The sequence below is a fragment of the Asterias rubens genome, chromosome 2, assembly GCF_902459465.1.
Source record: "Asterias rubens chromosome 2, eAstRub1.3, whole genome shotgun sequence".
In the NCBI taxonomy this organism is placed as follows: domain Eukaryota; kingdom Metazoa; phylum Echinodermata; class Asteroidea; order Forcipulatida; family Asteriidae; genus Asterias; species Asterias rubens.
This window is the reverse complement of record NC_047063.1, coordinates 4,588,305-4,612,362: the sequence shown is the minus strand read 5'-3', so window position 1 is coordinate 4,612,362 and position 24,058 is coordinate 4,588,305. Positions and strand designations below refer to the sequence as shown.

Here is a 24,058-nt window from a genome sequence, read left to right as displayed (position 1 = left end):
GTTTAAGCGCAGTTTAAGTTTGTGGAATATTTTTATAACTATTTATTTATTTATTTATTTATTTATTTATTTTATTTTAATTCTTCGGACGTTCAATAAAACAAGCACAGGCCGTCCAGGGAAGGGCAAAAGTATTTTAAAGTAACTGTCATCAAAAAAGATGTGCCTACCAGAACTCAGGTATAAGCGTAGTTTATAATAAGACAATTAACTGAATACAATTTTGGAACTACAGATCTTCACCCACAAAAATATTAAACTGAGGTAAACGAAGTTCAAGTCTGTATAAAGAGGTTGAACTAATCGGAATCATGACAGGACAGTTAACATATTACACTAAAATTAACTGACGTTAACTAACTTTAAGTGTAAAGTGTAAAAGTGATTTTCATAACAGGATGGTTTAAACGTAAATGGTTATGTAAATAAACTTCAGATTTAGTTGAGTGTAATGGTTTACGAACCTTAATGAAACCGAGGTAATCGCAGTTTAGTTTTGTGTTATTTTTAAGATGAACTGTAAATACTAATTGTATGTACTATGGAGCATAATTTCAGTTAAATCGAGGTAATTACAGTTTAAGTCTGTATAATAACAAAGTTTAACTGAATTAGAATTACCACTTGAAGAACTATGGTTTAAATCCAGCACAAATTATTTAACCGACTATGTATAAACAAGAACTTGAACTGTATGTAATAACCACAACATACTAATTATATCATAGATAATCAATCCGAAGTGAACGCGGTTTAAGTCCATATAAGATGACTTTTCAACTGAATAATAACTGTAACCATGACATGGGAACTATAAACATAGTCCCCCAAAAAGGTAAAAATTATTCAACCGAAATAAGACTGTTTAACTGAAAGTAAGTATCACATGAAGAACTAAATTGTTTACAGCAAACTTAACTAAACTGAGGTTAACACAGTTTAAGTCTGTAAAGAAGTCAAACTGAATGTTTTCAGGACACGTTTACAAGTGGTTTGCAGCACAGAGGGATTAAACTGACGTATACTCAGTTTAAGCATGGAGGGAGGAATTCTGTATGATAAAAAGTAACTTGCATGACAGGATGGTTTATAATGTCAGCTCAAATAAAACCGCGGTAGTGACAGTTTGTTAATCTATAGATTATGACGTTTAACTGTTGATATTACTAACTCTATGTACGGTGCAGAGAACCGTCATTGTTATTTGTTAAGTTATCTATATTATGTAGTACGTAACAGGTAATTTATAACACGTAAATTGTTAAAGGCAGTGGACAATAATGGTAATTACTCAAAATAAATATAAGCATAAAAACTTGGTATGGTAACGAGTAATGGGGAGAGGTTGGTAGTATAAAACATTTGGAGAAACGGCTCCCTCTGAAGTGACGTACAGTACACGTACATGTAGTTTTCGAGACAGAAGTAATTTTCCACGAATTTGATTCCAAGTTTAGAACTTGAGGTCTCGAAATCAAGCATCTGAAAGCACACAACTTCGTGTGACAACGGTGTTTTTTCGTTCATTATTATCTTGCAACTTCGACGACCGATTTAGTTCAAATTTTCACAGGTTTGTTATCTTATGCATTATGTTGAGATACACTAAGTGAGAAGACTGGTCTTTGACAATTACCAATTATGTCCAGTGTATTTAAATAATGTTCAAATTGAACCAAGGTAAACGCAGTTTTAAGTCTGTTGGACGCGCTTTTAGTCTGTATTAATTAAGTGTAAATGAATATCATTATCACATGATAAACTAACGGTGTACAGCACAGGGTCGCCGCAGCTGAAGAATGTCAAAATAAAAACAACTTTAGAGTTATTCATGAGCCTCGAAATGTGACGACAAAATCACACAACGAAGAGTCACCTTTGAACACTGAACACCAGCCCTGCAGGCCGCCGTGCCTGCCCTATTGCTTTTACAAGAGGGCCGTATGAGGAACAGAGGTGTGCCAGCTCATTTCTTAAAATAGCACAGGGCGCGCAGTATTTGAAACGCTCATTAAATATGCAGCTAGTCCTCGGTGCGGCACTTTGATACAAATGATACGGTGGCATGCTATTTGAAACGCTCATGACTGTATGTAGCAACTGTCGGTGTCTACATGGCATGCATGGTGTGTACGGTAGAATGTTGGTCGCTTACAATTGGATATAAAATAACAACGTTATTCAGATGCGAATAAGGCAACGAAAGTGCACAATGCTCAGTTCAAACAGTTGGGTTAATAGTAAAAAAAAAATGTATTACAAATAAAACAAGTCATTGACGTAAGCGGCACTTGAAGAAAATGAAAATCACATGCAATATTTTAACTACATTAAATTCACTTTGTTTATACTGACAAACGGAGTTCCAATTCCCCAAACTCAAAACACTAGTGTTCGGAATTCAATAAACGACACATGTTTAGTTACCCTTATTATAACAATTAAAGGATTACAGGATTGTTTTTTGCTGACAAAACAGTTGCTGGCAGTGTAAGCATGCAATCCATCCTATTTATACTGACAAACTCGTAATTGAGATCAATCGCCTATCTTGGCCACAGAAAATAGTGGAAACCGATTAGACGTTTTGATGACATCGATTCAAAAAATCATGAATAAAACGCTCACTGAGCGATAAATTCAAAACGGGTAATTAGTATTAATATTTCTCTTCAAATATTACATTTCAGACAGAAATATTTCAAGGGATGATTTCCAATATAGTCATCATTTTTAGATCGTGTATAAGTTTTATGTAAATCTGTGTCTAGGACGATTCTATTGTTCCTTAACTGAATGTAGTTATCACATGATAAACGACTGGTTTACAGAACAATTTAAAACGAGCTGAGATTAACCAAAAAGTAAGTATGAGATGATAGTTTACATGTAAAGTAAATTGTTTGAAGCACAAATTAAACAGATTTAGGTACACGCACCGAGCAACAAACCTCGGGGATACACGAATCCATCATCCGCACGCACACCGTGTGTGACACGGCAATTTACAACATGACAGATTACAAACTTGTAAAACCACAGACGGTCATCGGGTCACGATAAAATAGATTTAACAAAAAACTCTTTAAACTAATCCCAATTTGTGTATTCAGCATCGAAAGATCAAAACATTTGTTATAGTAATTCATCAGACAATAGGTCTATGACATTGAAATAAGGGAATCAATGTATGGTGAAGAGGTTTTCAACTAGTGGTTTTCCCAACGAGGCCTGGTTCTTGATAATTTTACCGAGACGAAGTCGAGGTAAATTTGGTCAAAACGTAAAATAAGTGCATAAAATTGTTCAATGATTTCTTTCAACACAACACCCCTCCAGATATGAAATGGTAAGGCCCTCCGCCGCCCTCGGGCAAACAACTCCTTATAAGGGAATGCTGTGCGCGTCGCGCATATCGCGTGATGTGGCACAATGTCCCGGCCGTTGCATGCTCTCGACCAATGGGAATGTGTCACTATCATAACCTGAGATAATTATGTGATGATTAATGTTGTGTCAATGTACTTGAATTCTGATTGATGTGGAATTGAAAAGCCACTGGTTACAAAAATACAGCCTCTCGGTGCACAAATGATAAGAATTCTGGACATAATCGACATGGGACAATATTGGGGGGGGGGTTAATGGAAAAAAATGCTACATTTAATTGAAACAAGTGGTCATCGTTCATTTAAATAAAATTATGTAGAAGTATAATTAGAAGGGTTGTATAGATCAATCAAGCAGGGTACATATGTAAATAAACCTTTTCTTTATCTAAGTGCGTTATTAACTCCCGTAAATATGATTTAAGCATGACAATTCCTGTAAATTTCATTGTTCAATTAATAATGTACATTCATTTCTTTTATTTTATTTTTTTATTTATAACAAAAATAGTATAATTTATGTTCCTTTAGAAGTGGAACTATAATTGGCTCGCACACTTTGGTTTTATGGCTAAGAAAAATATTTATCCATTTAAACTTAATTTATTCGTTTCCAACACGTTCTAAGCTGGCAATTTATTACATCGCAAGTTAGGATGTACTTGCAGCAACTCATTCCTCAACACGAAAAAGGTATGAACTGTCGTTGTTATTGTTGTGTGTTAAGTCCTACTTTTTAAAAATTTACTGATATGGGGAAAACGGGGATTTGATTAATAAGCATCAATTACGTCTCAGAAAATGTGTGGATACACGTGCTTGGGACACGTGTCATGCCGGGCGAGTTTTTATATTCGTGGGTTTATTTTAAGCAAGGGACGACAGAAAGTGTTCACAATACGCAAGAAGAAGTTCATTTGGAATTTCGGTAAACAAATTCGGAGTAACTTTTCACAAAGACACTACCGTCAAACAAATTGTTGTTCGCAACAAGATTTCTTTCCTCCATGTTCCCAAAATCCATCACTGACTAAAGAGATAATAAATTATACAATTGACTTGACTAAGTACGTTGTTCCGTTGTCCTAAATTTTAAAGTGGCGGGCCTGGAATTTTATCTTTGAGAGGGCAAGGCCATTTTCAACTTTCAAAGGATAGGCCCAGCCTACTGGAAAAAAAACTCGAAGTCTATATCATATGAGCACTTTTGAATGACCAGGACAACGGATTGCATTGCACCACCCTCTCCGTGCCCGTGACCTCCGTGTATTTCCAAGCCTGCAGTGGCCACTCATTACAATTTTAGGACGTTTTAAAACCCTAACCCAAATTCGGGTCCCTCTACATACCCTACGAAATACAACAGAATGCAACACAGCTGAAATGAGCACCATACCAAAATGCAACAAAATGCAACAAGCATTGTGCCGCCATTTTGTTTGTGTTGAGACTGAGCAAGGATATTTTCACTGCTAAATGCAACAGTTTGTGCACAAAAGTCGCTGTTGTTTAAATGTTGTTGATTATTATACAGTCTTTTGAATAATGATTTGAATTATGATTCTTACCTAATATTTATACATCATACTTCGCAATACTTTTCCCACAAATATTTTGTTTGAAACATCCATTGTAAAGTTGTTCAGACAACAGAAGCTCCACCAGCCTACATGAAGTCACTTCACTGCTAACAAATGCAACAAGTTAATCCAACAACAAGATGGTCTCCATTTGTTGCATTTTATCATGGTATGGGTGTTAAGGATGAAACGAAAATTCATCTTCCATTTTCTGATACTTTTATGAAGATTGAACTCACCTACTGCCTTTATCCGTTCTTCACCCTCGGTTACCTGACCGACATCCTGGTGCAGTTCACCGGGTAGCCACCGGGTAGATGAACGCTAATCGCCCCATGAGCCTTGTCGTCCGTGCACGGGTAGACAACTTGTAACTCCATCCACTCACGGTCTTACCAAAGATTAGACACTTCTTTTTCAAATGATACTCAAGTAACACCGTAGTTCCACACGCACACTTTGCTGGAAATGCTCCACTGACATTCAGTTCCTCCATTTGTGGACAAATGTTGCAGTTTTAACGACGGAAATCCAGTTAATTCGGTGTGTTAAAATGTCACTTTTTAACTTCTTCGTCCAACAGAACGAGCAGGTAAAAACACAGTGCTTGACTACATGTGTGAACTTTCTTTACGGCATGTACAACGTATGCACACGCTGCTCTTTGTTGGTACGCATTCCGTTACATTGCCAATTTGCACATGTGATTCTTTCATTACATAATCAGCATTGAAATTGACACAGTTACATTCTGTCAGTTGCGTGCAGCATTTTAGTTAGATCCAGTGATTTCATTGGCTACAATGATATCATTGGGTAGATCCAGTGGCTACAAGCTACCGTGACCGGGTTTGATTTGATTGGTCCGAGGTCACCTCGGACGACCAATCAAAACACAGATAAGGAAAACTTACTTTCGGTCGTCTGCATGCTGTGTCAACGCACGTGTGTATTGTATACAGTACTATGCATGTGCATGTACATGTACATGAACATGCATGTAATGTTGTGTAGAACTTGACTGTGTTTCTCTATAGGGTGCGTTCGTTTAGCTTCCCTGGGTCGACCCCGGTGTGTGGTGGGTTTTTTTCCAGGACGAACGTGTGCAGATAATTACCCACGTTCGTCCTGGTAAAAAAAACGCCACACACCGGGGTCGACCCAGGGAAGCTAAACGAACGCACCCTCTATGTGAAATAAATTTAGTTTAAAGGTGAAGACACACGACGGCTGGAGGCCAGTCTCTGGCGATTCACGGGATCGAAGTGTGACATATTCAGGCTACTTTTTAGTTTTGATTTGTAGCAATTTTCTCTGAGTATCGCCAACATCGAGACTTTTGTTAACAAAACAAGTGTCGTACTTAGGGTAGTCAATAATCTGAGAAAAAATAATATCTCGGGATAATGGCACCGTTTTAAAAGGCAGTGGACACTATTGGTAATTATTCAAAATAATTATCAGCATAAGACCTCACTTGGTAACGAGTAACGGGGAGAGTTTGATAGTATAGGTCTTGAAATCAACCATCTGAAAGCACACAAGTTTGTGTGACAAAGGTTATTTTTCTTTCATTATTATCTCGCAACTTCGATTACCGATTGAGCTCCAATTTTCACAGGTTTGTTATTTTATGCACATGTTGAGATACACCAACTATGAAGGCTAGTCTTTGACAATTACCAATAGTGTCCACTGCATTTAAATGTGTAATTCGGTATATTTTTTTTAAGATTGCGCGAGTACAATATATCGGCTACAAGTTAGTCTTACTTTCAAGTCTTAGATCGCGGTTATTCCTCTGCATCTCAGCCACGAAAAAATTATAAGCTATCACGCGCCCCAACTCGCAATCTAGGCTAATTGATGGATACAAGAGGGCGCTGTTTCAGTCAATAATGTAACGGCTATCGGGACGCAATTGTTTTCCCGTACCGCACAAGAGCCAATACCCACGCATAAGGTATGGTCGCTTTCCCGGATCCCTTCACTGTTAACCCCGTAGCCAGCGTGGGGTACGGAGAACAAAATTGCTATCATACTGTTTTTTTAAGCGTAATTATGTTTAAAAAGGGGCCGATCCGTTACTTTTTTATTGATCCTTTTTTCACATCCTAAAAAAATTACCAGATATTTTCTGTGAGGCTTTGCGATTATACAATGTTGTCGCACCAACTTTTTTTATTTAATTTCAAAACTTATAAATCTTTCAACTTTTCATTATTCCGAATTAATCTTGACAAAATTAATCAATATTGTAGAACGAGGTATAAAGTACACAATGGTAAATTATTAATAAGCAGCAAATTATTGACAATATTCATAACACACTGTATACAATTTAAGTATAGAAATGGCATTGCTTCCGTCTTTAAGTTTGTCTTTGAGAGAAAGTCGCAAGAAGCTGCACTTTGTGTCAACAACCTTGCCTCCCAGGCATTACAGGGCCAGGGGTCGATATCACAAAGAGTTAGTACTCAGTCCTAACTTAGGACTAGTCCTATGAGATATACAACACGTGTGACAAGTCCTAAGTTAGGACGAGTAACTCGTCCCAACTCGAGATAAGACTAGTCCTAACTCTTTGTGAAATCCACCCCTGTACCCAGTTCCGTAAAGACCCTTAGCATAAAACTTGCTAAACACAGAAAAAGTTTGCTTAACAGGAACTGGATACCAGTCAAAGTTCCATTTCGTTGTTGGAACTGGTGCCCTATTCATAATTTGCTTAGCAGTACTTTCTGCTAAACACCATCATGGCTCTACCACCTAATACTGCGCTGACGAAGTTGGGCCCTGTCCTGTATGTCCAATGTACATTCATATCAATATTTAGCAATGCTGTATATCAAAACTATGGGCCGCTTCAGTTTCCTTAAAGACCCTGGCCACTATTAGTAATTACTCAAAATAATTAGAAGCAATGGAGAGCTGTTGATAGAACAAAACATTGTCTGAAACGGCTCCCTCTTAAGTAACGTAGTTTTCGAGAAAGAAGTTATTTTCCAAGAATTTGATTTCGAGACATCAGATTTAGAATTTGAGGTCCCGAAATTTAGCATCTGAAAGCACACAACTTCGTTTGACGAGGGTGTTTATTCTTCCATTATTATCGCACAATTTCAACGCCCAATTGAGCTCAAACTATCACAGGTTCGTTTTTTATGCATATGTTGAGAAACACCAAGTGAGAGGACTAGTCTTTGACAATTACCAATAGTGTCCAATATCTTTAAACATGCAACCGATGTTATTATAATATTAATTTACACACTTGTAATTATCTACTAACAAATCAATTTACTACAAAGAAAGATCGTCTAATTTTTTTTTATCTTAAACAAATTATTATTTTTAAAGTCAAAAAGAAGTTTGTTATGCTAAAGTAAAACAAGGAACTTTCTCTTAAATAAACTCATTAGCACAAAAATAAAGTATTTATAACCCTTTTAATAATAGCATATTATTCCCTTTCAATAAGGAAATGATCCTACAAAAACATTCAATCTTTTTGCGCGATTAGTTCTAACATTTTTTTTACTATTTGTTATTGATCATTGCTGGTATGATACAAGGAATAATTTTTATGACCAAGAAAGTGTCAACATGGGTGTAAGCAACATGTGTGGGTTTAAAACCACATGCAACTCAGTCGGTATTCTAACCTACGACCAGGCTTGTTTAATATCAGTCTGCTGTCTTGACGTGTGATACCCTATTCCAATTGCTAGATAACTTCAACATTAGGTCTTATACTGGGTGCGTTCGATTAGCTTCCCTGGGTCGACCCCGGTCAGCCCTGGTACGTTCGAATAGCTTTGACATGGGCTCACCCGGGTCAGCCCCAGTGCCCTGCTTGTGGAGCGGGTCGCTTGGGGCTGGCCCATGGTGCAACGTCACCACGAGAGGGCGGGTGTGATCGTTCAATTAGCTCTTGTCAGGGGCTCACCCGGCCGGGTGAGTGGATGAGCACCGCGGGGTCGACCAGGGGAAGCTAATCGAACTTATCCATATACATATCTCACTCTTATGAAGGGTCTTCGTCCGAACATAGCTCTACATAGCCTGTAGAACCAAATTATGAGCGCCTTCAGACGCTCAACGGGTTTGATAAAACGCTATTGAACTGTGTTAATTGTAGGTTTCCCCGCCCTTTTCCCGGCAAAATATCGCCCACTTTCGTCTTTGAACACACACACGGATTCGTTCTTTTCACTCAGGTACGTTTAAGTCAGTCTCATTTATTGTATTCAAGACTTAATTTTGCACTATTCTACGGTTGAATTTCTACTATCCTTTTAGTTTTATTTGACCAGTGAATGCTGAACTTTTGAAATTGAATTACGCCTTTTCGACTGCTGCCTGCTGAGTGCTGATGCCATGGCGCGGGTTCTTTTTCAAACCACGCTGAATTGGCCGGGTGTTAAATTAAGTGAGTTTTTTTCCTTTAAGTGGTTGGGGAAACCTAATTTAATGTATAACACAATCATGCCGGTACTGCAGGAGATTCTGTCCCCCTGGAGATTCCGGGGTGCCCCCCCCCCCCCTCCCCCTCACTAATACGGTGAACTGTGTACTTATACTGCTAGCGCTCTCTTTTGAATCCTCCTCATTCAATATTCGCTCGGCTCCAGCTGGGATGGGCTAATTGCTTGCACCGATTCTTATTCAGGAAGTACGTCACGTATGCAGTGCACAGAAATATGGCGCAGTATGAGTGTGATGCATGATGGGACTGCGCATTATTTAACTAATGACAGTGGGAAGATACGTTTGCCCATCCCAGCGCCTTTGGTTAAAGCAAGGCGCTGGGGACGAGCGAACCTTCAATGCAGCCCATGGTACTGAACCAGTGATGTCATTGGATATAATAAACTCATTGGATAAAACGTGAAGTGACGGCAGCTTTCAATAGCTGTATTTTGATTGGTCCGAGTGTTTTGATTGGTCGGATGGCGACTAGACTTGACTAGAACCCGACTAGACTAACAAGAAACCATAAAGCACAGGGAGATTGACCATAGAACCATGCACTGGAGCATGGTCAATATGGTCAATTCGAGCGCTATCGTCACAGTTTCTGGTCAAGAGCACCCGATCTTGCTTAAAGTCGACTTGACCTAAGACCACACAATATCTACGTTCTCGTATACCTCCCTATCATCTACGATGTCATGTTTGCCTACAGTAGGTTCCTCGTAAAAGTCATCGTCGATCTGACAGGATGGGTTCTTCGTTGCAGGGGTGGGCACGTATCTATTCCGTTCAACCGGGGTGTCATCTGTGGTCCCGTCCCCATCGTTAGCGCTACGGAAGACGACTTTGACATCAGTTCCTCTCTCAGGTTTCTTGCAGCGTCGACGGAACACGATGACGAAAGCGACTACAGATAATGTCACAACAATAGCGATGAGTATGGCGGGGATATCGGTCACACCCGGTAAGAGAGCATTTACTGATGTGGCTGGAGACGTTGATACTGTAACATCAACCACAGCGTCGTTCATTTCACCCAGAACATTGTGTACCAGACACGTGTAAACACCTTGGTCGGATTTCTGCACTGGTGTGATATGCAGAATCCTCCCCTGGAGAATAGCGAATCTTCCTTGCCACTCGTGAGGTATCTCGGTGCCGTTTGGTGAGAGCCATGTTATGGTAGGAGCAGGAATACCCTTGGCTGTACATGCGAGAACTGTATTCTGCCCAGCCACGACTGTCAGACTCTTCCTATCCGCCACTACCTTTGGACGCTTGCAGGAGAAGTCTTTGATGTCCAAGTCTGTTATCACTGACCCATAGTGTTGCTTCGGTCCTTCACATCGAGGCTCAACGTACGGTGGGTTGTTACGCAGCCAGTCTCGCAGACCTGTGAGCCTACAGTCACACTGCAGTGGGTTGCCTTCAAGATCTAGGTTAGACAAAGCTTCGTTTCTCCCAGAAAGAGAATCACCGCGAACGAATCGGATCAAGTTATAACTCAGATCCAATTTTTCCAGGTTGCTGCAGTACCCAAAGACTTTATTGGTGTCATGAATCATATTGCGAGCCAATGAGATATTGTGTAGGTTAGGATTAAGGACACAGTCCTGCATGTCGATAAGCTGAAGCTCATTTCGGGATAAGTCCAAGGTAATAATTTCAGGCACCAGTTGAAACATCTGTGAGTTGACGCTAGTGAGTTGATTTCCTGCGAGGTACAGACGCTCCAACGACACCAGACCCATGAAGTAATGAGTATGTAACAAGGTGAGTCGGTTGTTGGTGATGGAGAGCTCAACTAAGTTAGACTGGTTGAAAAATACTCCTCCAAACAAAGACGTCAGGGCATTGTCGTCGAGATGCAATGACTGTAGCATGGGGAGTTGACTCAGTGCAGTGGGTGAGATGAACAAGAGACGATTATTGGCTACATGCAGTTCAGTCAGATCGACAAATCCTGACAGGGTTGTCGAGGACAGGTTTGCAAGGAGGTTGGTATCAGCGTTAAGGAACTCGACTTTTTCCGCCCAAGTTGGTTGAATCAAGGATTGGAGAGAGTTGTTGCTGACGTCCATTTTCTTCAAAAAGCTAGTGTCGCTTTCTCCAAAACCAGAATTGTCCAAGTGAGTCATACCATTGCTGGCTACATTCAACTCTTCGGGAAAAGGATACACATGCACATGTGATCTAATTTCATTATGACTAACTGAAATTATTTTAAACACTTTGTTTGCATTTGTAACAGCTGAACCGTGGAAGTGTAAAGTTTTCAGGCTGTTGTGATCCAAATATAAAGACACGTTTAAATCTTTAAAATCAAGTTCGATATAGAAGTACAAACTGCCACTTAGGCTGTTGAATTGCAAACTAATATTTAAGAATGGAGAAATGTGTCCCAAAAAAGACCATTTATTACTCCTACTAATTAAATTGAAATCTGCTGAAAGTTTTCGCAAACGTCCGCATTCAGGCACCTGGAAAGTTGTAATTAAGTTGTAGTCTACAAATAGTTTGGTGAGGGAACTAAGTTGACAGGTTGTCGGCAAAATGGAAATGACGTTGTGCCTCGCAGACAACTTCCGTAGACTTCGTAGCTCGCTGGATCCCAACAGTGACGTCACATCAGATATGTCATTGTAGTCGACGTACAGTTCAGTCAGCCTGGAGAAGGTGCCACTGAAATCGTCTGGTGACAGCTCTGAAATGTTGTTGTGGCTTAGGTCCATGATGAGGGCGTCTGGGTAGTTGACGGGGATGCAGTCGAGATGGAGCGAGGAGCAGTCGGCCTTTGCAGTGACGTAGTCGTAGTGACACTGCGCATGACTGCAGATTGATGATTGAGCGCTGTCGAAGCAAGCTCCAACTAGACAGGCAAATAACAACGCCCATCCAAGTGGTGCCATTTTAATCTGAGGAAGATGGGAGAAACATGTCAATCAAGTTGTGTATCGTCGACTCTTATACCGCGTATAAAGGTGAATGTTCTGGTGATCGACCAGATAGCGCCCTCTTTTGACTCAACTTTACCCCCGACTCGTGTATAGGGAGATTTTGATTTGGGAGGGGACGGAAAGTAACCGAACGCGGCGGTCCGGATGCTCACGCTCCCCCCTTCTATATTTGTAGGCTGTTGTGATTACGATGTGACAGAGTCACGGTTCAGTGCAGTGCAACGTGTACAAATGAAACCACTCGATCGTGGGGGAGACCGGACGATATTTCTCTCCGAGACCGTTCTCCAACTCTGCACTCTGCAGGACTGAGTCTTGTTCAGTTTCGCGGATGCGCAGATCGGTTTTACCGCTCCCTTACAGTCCCCTCCGGGAGAACACTATTTTGAATTGTGTCCTTCCAGCCCTTTCAAACAAAACTGACCTAACCTTTCGTGAAGATTGTGTAAAGGGTCACTTTAATTGATACTCATTCCGAGCGAAATTTGAAACGTGACGTCATGTTTTTTTTTACCCATACAACGATGTGTGTTAGCAATGTATACTCAGTACTTTCCCGAGTCCTGTGAAGAAATACCACAGGCATGTTACTCGGGTGGGATTCGAACGCACGACCCTTGCAATTCTAGAGCAAAATGGGTCTGTTAAAATTCCGATGATGAATTCCTGCGCCAGTAAAGGTTAAATTCAGTTTGATTGAATATTACAAATAAAATTAAAAAAACAATGGCTCCGCACCTCCGTATTTAAAAGCTTTTTAAAAGGTCAAAGTAATACAAACTAAAACCAAACATACCCTAAAAAGTGTTGTATCTTAACATGTTGTATCTCAACATATGCGTAAAATAGCAAATCTGTGAAAATTTGAACTCAATTGGTAGTCGAAGTTGCGAGAGAATAATGAAAGAAACACCCTTTTTACACAGTTGTGTGCATTCAGAGGCCTTGAATCCGAGACCTCAGCGGAGGTCTCGAATTCAATTCAAATTTTTGAGTGGGCAACTACTTCTTTCTCAAAAACTAAAGCTACTTCAGAGGGAGCCGTTTTCTCACAATGTTTTATACTATCAAAACAGCTCTCCATTTCTCGTTACCAAGTAAGGTTTCATGCTAATAGAGTAGTTACCAATAGTGTCCAGTGCCTATAAAGAGTATCTCTAAAAGCTTTATCACACAAAGTCCTATTTGCAGGGCTGCAAGATATATGTCGCGGCCATGTGAAATATTGTGTTGGCCGCAGGATTTATGTGAGGTTATTTGGTCTGCTTAAAGCCATTGGACACTTTCGGTACAAAGTTCACAGATTTACAAATAACTTACAGAAGGTGTGAAAGACTTCTCTTGAAATATCATTCCATGAAATGCTTTACTTTTTGAGAAGACATTAAAACAATATCAATTCTCGATATCGAGAATTACGGATTTAATTTAAACACATGTCATGGCACGGCGAAACGTGCGGAAACCAAGGGTGGGTTTTCCCGTTATTTTCTCCCGACTCCGATGACCGATTGAGCCTAAGGCGACTTCGGCTACAGCTACGTCTAGATCAGCGCGTCTGTCAGTGTTGAAGAATAGGCAGACGCTCGCGATCTAGCCGTAGCTGTAGCCGAAGTCGCCGTTTCGGACACGGCCTAAATTTTCACAGGTTTGTTATTTCCTATATAAGTTGTGATACACGAAGTGTGGGCCTTTGGACATACTGTTTACCGAAAGTGTCCAATGGCTTTAAATGTTAAAAGAATCCAATAACAATTTACTCACCTATTGAAATGTTTACCTTTCAGAGAATCGTAGTATCATCGACAGAGACTGGTTGTCTTTCGGCGGGAAACTCAACAGCACAAGCTCATCGACTGTCGATGTAGAAATCTCACAAGAAATGTCTGAGTTTAACATTAAGTGTTCCTCATTTATAGAGGGCTGCACAAAAGTACAGCCCATACTTCCCGTTTGTATGCGTGAACTTTTTGGCGACAGACCAATATTATAAGAGTTGGGGAAATACCTTTTATCTAATATATTTTTCTTCCCTGTTTTTTTTTAAAATATTACCAGTGGTTCTGTTTTTCTTACAAGTTAAAGGCAGTGGACACTATTGGTAATTACTCAAAATGATTATTAGCACGAAACCTTACTTGGTCACGAGTAGTGGGGAGAGGTTGGTAGTATAAAACATTGTGAGAAACGGCTCCCTCTGAAGTGGAGTAGTTTTCGAGAAAGAAGTAATTTTCCACGAATTTGATTTCGAGACCTCAAGTTTAGAGCTTGAGGTCTCGAAATCAACCATCTAAACGCTTACAACTTTGTGTGACAAGGGTGTTTTTTCTTTCATTATTATCTCGCAACTGTGATGACCGATTGAGCTCAAATTTCCACATGTTTGTTATTTTATGTATATGTTGACATACACCAAGTGAGAAGACTGGTCTTTGACATTTACCAATAGTGTCCAGAGTCTTTAAACTTGTATCACGCTGTTTTATGTGTGTGTGTTATTTTCTTTTATAATACGATTTTGCTTTATTTATAATTATGCATTTGTTGTTTTTAATCTAATTTGTTCTGACGGATTTGGTTGTTTATGTGCGTTATTTATCTATTTACTTTTTTCTTATGTTTGTTTTTATTTTATTTTCTATTTACCTGTTTATTTATGTATTTATTTATTTTGCCAATGTGTGTGATAATATGTTATACCTGCATATCATCAATTAGGGTGAAAGTTTACAATTTGACCTTTCCCAAACAGACGACCTTTACACCACAATGTTCTGATGCTATGTTCGTTTCACTCACAACGTGTGTACGGCTGTTTAACTTCAGACATTCCAAGCAAAAGATAACAAAGGTTAGAACTACTGTCTCTATCCTTGAGAAGTCTCTTGTCTCATTTAAAGGCACTGGCCAACTTTGGTAATTGTCAAATAGCAGTTTCCCGCTTGGTGTATCCATAGAGTAAGGACTTATGGTGTATCACAACATAAAATAACAAATCTGTGAAAGTTTGAACTCAATGTGTCATCGAAGTTGCAAGAAAATAATGAAAGAGAAAAAAAACACCCTTGTTGCATAAAATGTTTGTGCTTTCAAATGCTTAAAAAGGCTAATTACTGATAGAGTGTTCATTGCCTTTAAGTAATAGTTGCTCAGCAATCTAATCAACCTTTAAGCACTCCATTACTGTGTGTGGCTGACTTTGTGTTAAGTTGTGTGTGCGTCTTTTGTGTTCACTTTAACAGGCCCATGGTGCTTGGTTTGCCCCGGGGGCGTCGGTTTGGTTGTGCTAGTCGGAATATAATATAAAATACGTAGATTCTGCATGGAATGGTTAAATGGAGTTAAGGTGGATTATCAAATGCTAAATCACAGGGGAAACTGACATAAAACAAAACTAGATCGGGATTTGAAGCAGAGCGGAATTAGTCCACGCGCCCTTTGCGCTTCGTCGAGTGTTTCGAAAACAGAGAGCCGCCTTCTGGAGAGAAACTGCTAATTACGTTTAAAGACAGTGGACACCAATGGTAATTGTCAAAGACAAACCTGTAAAAAATTGAGCTCAATTGGTTTTCGAAGTTGCGAGATAATTATGAAAAAAAACACCCTTGAGACCTCATATCTAAATCTGAGGTCTCAAAATCAAATTCGTGAAAACATACTTCTTTCTCGAAAATTACGTCACTTCAGAGGGAGCTGTTTCCCACAATGTTTTATACTATCAACCTCTCCCCATTACTCGTTCCCAAGTTAGGTTTTATGATAATAATTATTTTGAGTAATTACCAATAGTGTCCACTGTTTTTAACTTCATGGTTAAAAACTTTGTAAATTTGAATGTTGTCGACCTTTTGGTTGTTTTTTATTCAGATTAAAATAAACCATTAACAATAATAATAAATGGTTAAAAAAATAGAGTTATAATTTATTTTTCTCACACGTTATCTTTTGGGCACTAGTGAGCATTGACAAACACTTACTGCAAGAGCAAACTTTTTGACAGCTTGTGATGAATAGTAAACGTTCATCCATAATTCACCATACAACGTATTCGAAATTTAACCGCTGAAATTGTACTATTCATTTGTTTGGTTTGATTAACATTGTCATGTAATCTTTGTTAATTAATCAACTTTCGATGACGGTTGATTTAAATATGCAAATATTCTCAAAGATTACACGTTATCTTACAGGCCGGTACAGTATAGACATCTCAGTAACCTTTGCAGCAACCAATGAAAATGCCTCACAGAGTTGACCACGCGTCGTGACTCGTGAACAAAGGCTTCTTATTGGATAATGAAGTCGCCCAGCATTCCGAAGGTCTTCTCAAGCAAATGAGGACCACCAAAAGAAGGGGAAAAAAAGAGATAAGTAAAACCTGTCACCATCCTCTTTACACTCCAGCACTCAATGATTATAGCTTCATTATTTGAGGCCATCTGATCATAGAGAGAGGACCCTGGTCGCACACAGGGACATTTTACACCAGACACAAAGTGGCCATATTTCAGGAGCGAAAATATTGGAAGAATTTACCAAGAACTGGGATTATAACTTTAGTACGTGGAAAGGAAAGTCAGCAGAACTTTGGAATAGGCTTTGTTTTGAGAGGAATTTTAAGTCTACTTGGTTTGCCGTCAATATGAGCTCCGGTATGCGAGCGGTTAAGGGCTCGGCTGCGCTCAAGCAGGTCAGAAGGTAAGCTCATAATAGGGTCCAAATCACCTTCATGTGTAATTATTTCCCATCGATGTCTTTCTTGGTTTCCTGAGAAAGTTGTACTCAAGTTACGTTCGGTTGCAAACGTAAAACTCAAAGTGTAACAAAACTGGATAAATTGACATCCACGTACTCTCTGAACACCGATAGACCTATGGGAAGTTATGAACTACTTTAGCATAATCAAAGCTGTGAATGGTTCATAGTTGGAGTTGAAATGACAACAATGTTTGGTCGTTAAGTCGTTTTAGGGTTTTTGTTTCTTATGTAAAGTTGAAATACTTGTTGAAAGAAGTCAAACCGATCAACCGCACTAAGCTTCAAGAATTTCCCCAGCTTCTTGTACTAAGTTATTATTAACAAAAGTGACATACTACTTACAATAATTATGCTTAGCAGCTTTCCGTCATTGGTTTAGCAAAGCGACGCCCACCCTGACACAGTTCCATGTTTAGAGAAAATCGTCTTTGAAGTTGGTCTAGTTTGACATAAATTGCTGTTTTGGGGACGGTTTGCCATTTAATCTTTATCATTTTCATTGTGTAATTGAAATAATAACTGCCGGCCCAATTCCCAATCACGCAGAACTTTTGATATTAATTTTGTCATCATCGAAACTTCTTAATTGAGTAATTAACTTATTCTGATGCTGTACACTTGCAAAACAAACTGTATGCACTGTGATGACGATTACGAAAGACAAATACAAATTGCATTTGACTATTTACCGACTATAAACTACGCATTCAAAGAAGTCACAAGATTTGTCCTGGAAGCAAACTCATCATTGAAAAGTCATAAATACCGAAAGGACTGCACAGTAAACTGAATACCTAAGCATCAACTTCATTTTACTTGACATTTCTATGAACTTGTTTCTGGACATGTGTCGGGAAAAAAAAACTTTTCAAGAAGAAGATATGGAAGGTTTTAATCTGAGATTAAGAGCTCCTTGATAATTAACATCACTCAAGGACCAATGCTCTTGCTGCTCCGTTTGAATGACTAAATAAGGTGAGAAGAAAAGTATTTGAAGACCCCCCGCGTCACCATTGTTTATTTCGATTGCTTTAATCGAAATAAGAAGCCTGAACCAAACTTTTTTTTTTAACTGTAACAGGACATCCCAATACTTGTTTTAATGAAAGTGAAAGTTTGAAAGTTTTTGTGTTTGTATTGATTGAAAACTATAATGGATGAGAATGAAGTTCCGCTCCAAAAATTATTTGATGCACTTTCTCCTTTCCAGTGTCTGGTACGGAAGAACTAAAGGTTAAGAACTTTAAAAAATATAATCTTCAAAGGTTAGACTAAAATGGCTGGTAATTATTGCCCCATGCTTTATAATAATGTGTGTGGACACCTTTTGTATACGGTTGAGGTAGTTCAACGCCAACTTCTTCTAGACGTGTGTATACAACAGATGTTAAAATCGTTTGTTCAGTAAGGCGTGCTTTATGGTTTCAGCACGGTGTATTTAGGTGCGATTACTTATGGGGATTCCAATTATAAAAGTTCACACAAGTATCGACCTTAAAAGTTATATATTAGAGAGAAATGTTGCCCAAGTTGGAAAAAAAGCGAGATGAAGCCCCACATTAACACAATTGCATATTTTGATTGCCACTGTCTAAATTAGCCACGTCCAATTGTCAAGATAGTTCGTGTTTGTTGGGTTGTACTTCTATATCCACGTGTTATAATCACTGTATACTAAGTGCTTGCTGGGCCCTCCAAAGAATGAAGGCTGAAGGCTACTCGAGCGGAATTCGAACCCACGACCTCCACATTCCATTCTTTTTCTTATTCCATGTTGTTTTAAGCCACACCGAATGTACCATCTGAAAGAAGTAGGAAATACATGTCATGTACTTCATCAAGGTTGACATTAGTTTGGAATCAGATGTGAAAAGGAGTCATAGTTCACATAATGTATATGTAATAAGCTCGTGACACCACATGATACCTTTTACAACTGGAAACACACAAAGAGTGTTTCTTTCATTATCTCTTGCAACTTTGATGACCAATTGACTTTGACCAATTGATAAAGATCTGTGCTTATTATGTTTGGATACACCAAGCGAGAAAACTGGTCTCTGACAATTACCAAGCGCGTCCAGTGCTCACTACCAAAGACATAATCATTTCGTAGTTTATAATATCTACCATCACACAGGAAGGAAATTCCAGCGATCGAACCATCGCATCCTCCTCTTCGTCCTCTCCAAACAAGGATAAAACTCCTTCTTCCCATTCTCTCCCTTCCCACTTTCTCCCCCTCAACTTCCGGGCAGTGACCGATGGCCGCAGGCCTAATCACCAGTATCATCAGTGGAAACAGACGTATACATAATAACATACACAGCTCTTTACCATCTGGTACTGGCCCAACGTGATGAGTAATTGGGCAGTGAACTGTGTAGGTGTTTCTGATCACCGCGGTAGGAAAGAAATATTGTTTTTTTCTTTTCTTTTTCTTATAAAGGGAGCATCAACAAGAAACTAATAAAGCAACTGACCCAATGGCTTTGACAGCTAGGAAAAAGAGCAATGCCCGCATAGGCAAATTGGCTCATTATTAGGAAACGTTTACGACTTATTGTCTCGCATAATATTTCAACCTACTTTCACCGTTTCCTTCCAAAAGTTCCTGTTTATGGTAAAGCACGCCCTCTTGTGGTGCTGACGGTTATTGCAATGAGGATTTCGTTCTCTTCCGTAAAACAACCCCAGCGATCTGAAGAGACGGAGGATCACATCAGCACTGATCTTAATTATTCAATACAAACAATGTATTGGCACATGTTCTTGACTTGTTGAGTTTGAACGCATTGTCTTTTATGAAAAGATGCTATCATTTTTGGAGAGTTGTTGCTCAATGACGTGGTGTGGTTACCCACACCCCACCCCCCCCCCCCTCCCTCCCTTGTCTGTATTCAATGTGTTCTGGGATCTCAGCAGAAATGTTTGTGCCAGACTGAAGGGTGTGTTAAAGCATAGATCAAAGTGTGGGAACATTTGGGAAAGAGAAATTTGACACATACCGGGCATGATATTATTTTTGACTTTCGTTAAAGAAATATTTGGTTTTAAAAAAAGCCTTGGTACCAATCAATGTAAATTTAAATCTAAAAAACTATCAATTTATCTCTTCCGGATTCCGTGTGCCAAATCAACCAAACTATGTCTTTAACAATGAACTTTTCGTCCCAAGGGACACACTGCACGTCCAGAGGTCCCACTGTTATACCAATACCTGGAAAGTCGTTCTCAGTTAATAGCTTTTCAATTTATTCAATTGATATTTCAGATGGCAAAGAAAGGCTGACGTTACATTCAATCAGACAAGAAAGAGCATACTTAAAGAACCAGTTCATCTGAACTCTGAAAGCTCATCTTAAATAATTATAAATGAAAAGTAAATAGTCATTGTTGGGGATTTATGTACATTGCTTAAACAAAGTGTTTGTGAAGAGAACCGGTCGGCCCATAATGACAGTCTCCATATGAAAATTCTTACACCAGACTGGACAAATATTAGCTGGCTTTGATAAACGTGCAGCTGTATTTCATAAAATACACGCCCTAGGGACATAAATGTCTCCGCCTCTCACCAAACATATCTAGATAAATAAAATGCTAAAACAACAAAGTAAACTTGTTTATGCACGTTCGGAGACGGCTTATCCAAATAAATCGGCATTTTTGTACCTCACTGACCCCGCCCCCCCCCCCCGCCCCAAGAATGGGCTCCTTGACAAGTTTTGTATCCAAGTGATAACGTTTGAGCATCGCATCCTGGCTCTGGTCATTACTTGGTCATTATTACACGAGCTGACAGACGGTTGGCAGATCCGATTTTAATTAATGGACAGAGTACATTTCGTCACCAATTCCTGTGGTCAGCGGCCCGCATCATGGCCCCGCAAATACATATCAACTTGGTTCTACAGCTGCCGAAAACCAATGCCAACCATTATACACAGCAGAATATAGCCCTGGTGGTCTTACACTTTCGTATTGTACTTGTATCTGTGTACAGAGGAAGAGTCCTATATAGGGCTATAAGCAGAATATAACTTATTGGTAGCGGTATACCCAGGAAGCAATGTGGCATAGGCCTTCCTCATTCGAGTACCGTAGATTGGATCTAACTGTTACCGGTCGAGTGCAACAGCGCCCTCAATCACATTTTAAGGTCAGTGCCTTAAAGAGGGAAATCAAGTCTTCTAGGTTCCTGTTTTCAAGTTGCGTATTTCCACACAATGTGACATCAAAACCCTTCCTGTATGTGTTCCGAATGCCATTTAAGAAAAACATCCTGCGCAGCAACCCATTGGATATTTTGTTTATTCCTGTGTTTTGATGATATACCACACGATGAAACATCCCCTCTCTCTCTCTCTCTGACAAACCACTTCCATTCTCTGAGATTGATGGTATTATTAAACTTGTTGGTTTGTGTATTTTATTACAAACATCATATCCAGGAAACATAAGCCGCAACATGAATTGGATGAACTCGCCAATGAAAAACAACCACAACTATTATTAATGTAATAGAGAATGATATAAGCGTTGGGGCGAACATGAAATATATCGGAGAACGTCCGTCAAATCGTTCACCTTTCAAAAAGATGCCACCTTAAAACTTACTGTATGCATATTTCATCACAATAAAATGTAAATTGGTGACGCTTTAAAAAAAAAAATTGAGGATGTAAAAGCCCACTTTGGAAGTAACAAGACATCATTTGACTTAAACTGTATGGTCATAAAAAATTCAACAACTGGTGAAAGTTTCATTGAAAATTTTTCTTCAAGTTCATTCTGTTTTATTTGCGTTTACGGTTTTTCAGACAACAATGAATTGTATGCGGTTCCAATTTTGTAATCATCCAGTTTTCAATTACTTACCCACCCCCCCCCGCCCCCCGCCCCCCGTCCCCCCCCCCCGAAAAAAGGGGGGATTGAGGTGAGTGTATACGTATGGTTATTATTTAACATGATTTATTACTCTGAAATTATAACTTTAACACTGTGATAAACGGCTCCCTTCTGAAGTGACATATTTTTCGAGAAATAAGTAATTTTCAACGAATTTGATTTCGAGACTTCGGAATTAGATTTTGGGGTCTCGAAATCAAACATCTGAAATCACACAATTATTTGTTGGACAAGGGTATTTTTCCTTTCATAGTTACCTCGCAACTTGGACGACCAATTGAGCTCAAATTTTCACAGTTTTTTTATTTTATGCATATTTTGTGATACAGCAAATGAGAAGACTGGTCTTTGACAGTTACCAATACTATATAGTGTCCCGTGTCTTTAAAATAATATGTGCACATTTCTGTTTTGAATTGTTCGTAATCGCTGTCTGTTTGTCATCCTTTTAACTTTTTCTTTAATAAAACAATGAGTAATTAGTTTCGAGTAATTATGATATAAATATTTCCAATAGGATCTGCTAAGAAATGTTTGGATGAGCGGCCAGGGATTCAATTAAGAAGCAACATTCGAACATAGTTCCGCTTCCCCATGGTCATAACTTTCATTTACAAAGATAGCTAAATATCACAATCAGCAAAAATTCCTTGGTTTTGGACATTTCATTCTCAGAAATTATGCGATTTGTTGACGATATTTAAAGAAGGGATCTTTTAAACAGATTTATAATGTTAGTTTTGATATTATTTGGTTTACCTTTACACATGTTTGAGTATAAACACTCTGTGTAGGCTACTCAGTACTTTTTCGAGTTCTGTGGGGTAAAAACCGAGGCATGTACAAAATAAAAAAGAAAGTCTACTTTGGGAACAAAAACTAACAATGTCTGGAAATACATGTTGTTAATATATGTATTGTTCTGTTTGTTGTGGTGTTGGGGTCGTTGTAAGTTGTTTGATGTTGTTGTTATTTTGTGGTTTCGGGTTTTTTTTTTGAGTCAGTGCTTTTGTTATCAAGGCAAACTACGTAGTCGCATTTATGTCATTTTAAAAACAAAATGTCAGCCAACTTTGGGCATAGAACACTTTGCAACACATAAGGGGGTCTTCAGATGACGAGCTTCAAATGTCTGATTTAATGCTATCCAATAAAAATGTCTTTTTTCCCGATCTCAGGGAGTGAACGACCTTCAGAAATGTTATTGTTGTGCCCAGCTATTTGTTTTACGCCCGGCTTCCTAAAACATTGTGAAGTTCCTTTGGTGTGGGCTTACGGTGTTGTATGAACCACACAGGGGAAAAAATAGTCAAAACCGTAACGTTGTTCTTCCTATATTCTCAATTTTCTATTTCGTAATAATTGTCATATTATTTCAAGAATCAAGAACCAAAACACCGTAGGCGAACCCTAGCCTTCCGTTTGTGGTCGCCCCCAACCAGGCTACAAAAACGCCTCGCAAGTGGCGCTCTGGCCTCGATATTTTCTCGGCTCCCCTTGGTCAACTCCTGTAAGGCGACACGCACGACGACCGTGGAATTCCTACCAGATTCTAAGCCGCTCTCTGTACCGTCTCACTGCTCGAGGTCCCCGCTGTCTTACACACAGCAAAGCTCCCGTTTGCTTCTCGTCACTCGTACTCCTTGTTCATTCGTGAGCAAACGGCTTTACTCCATCGCCAATTTCCTTGTTTACCACCCCCTAAAATCGTCAAAATCACTGGGGAGGACCAACTTTACGTGTGCAAAGAGCTCACTTCAATTGGCTTTACTTTCTCTGCTTTGTTTGGTAAGTTTTAAAGTTGCTTGAATTACTTGATTAATTCAATTTTTTTTAGCGATGGGTATATCTTTAATGTGATGGTTGGATTGTGGTGGGAAGAGAACACATTCCACGATTTCATATTCGTACATGTCGTCTGCATGTCATGGCTATTACCATATAGATACGGAATGTGTGTGGTGTCCATGCATAGCCGCTATAGCAC

At 39.2% G+C, this 24,058-nt stretch overlaps 3 protein-coding genes across 3 annotated transcripts in view; 1 reads left to right on the top strand and 2 right to left on the bottom strand.

Moving 5' to 3' along the window:
- Window positions 1-8,172: 8,172 nt before the first annotated feature.
- LOC117307080 (phospholipase A2 inhibitor-like) lies at window positions 8,173-11,548 on the bottom strand. The gene has a single exon (XM_033791733.1). It carries the CDS (start codon window positions 11,524-11,526, stop codon window positions 10,090-10,092), a length of 1,437 nt encoding a protein of 478 aa, XP_033647624.1. The 5' UTR covers window positions 11,527-11,548; the 3' UTR covers window positions 8,173-10,089.
- Window positions 11,549-11,720: 172 nt separating this feature from the next.
- LOC117307426 (biglycan-like) lies at window positions 11,721-12,354 on the bottom strand. Its single transcript, XM_033792172.1, has 2 exons — window positions 11,910-12,354; window positions 11,721-11,725 (listed from the first exon to the last, which is right to left on the bottom strand). Exons 1-2 carry the CDS (start codon window positions 12,352-12,354, stop codon window positions 11,721-11,723), a joined length of 450 nt encoding a protein of 149 aa, XP_033648063.1.
- Window positions 12,355-23,647: 11,293 nt separating this feature from the next.
- The window catches only part of LOC117303737 (filamin-A-like), a 120,451-nt gene continuing 120,040 nt past the window's right edge, over window positions 23,648-24,058 (top strand). The window contains exon 1 of the mRNA XM_033788060.1: window positions 23,648-23,859. The gene's annotated coding sequence lies outside the window, so the exon portion shown is untranslated. The remainder of the gene's footprint in view (window positions 23,860-24,058) is intronic.

What these genes read in the sequence shown, in the direction of transcription:
- LOC117307080 (XM_033791733.1), bottom strand. Translation starts at nt 11,526, where the DNA reads ATGGACGTCAGCAACAACTCTCTCCAATCCTTGATTCAACCAACTTGG.
- LOC117307426 (XM_033792172.1), bottom strand. Translation starts at nt 12,354, where the DNA reads ATGGCACCACTTGGATGGGCGTTGTTATTTGCCTGTCTAGTTGGAGCT.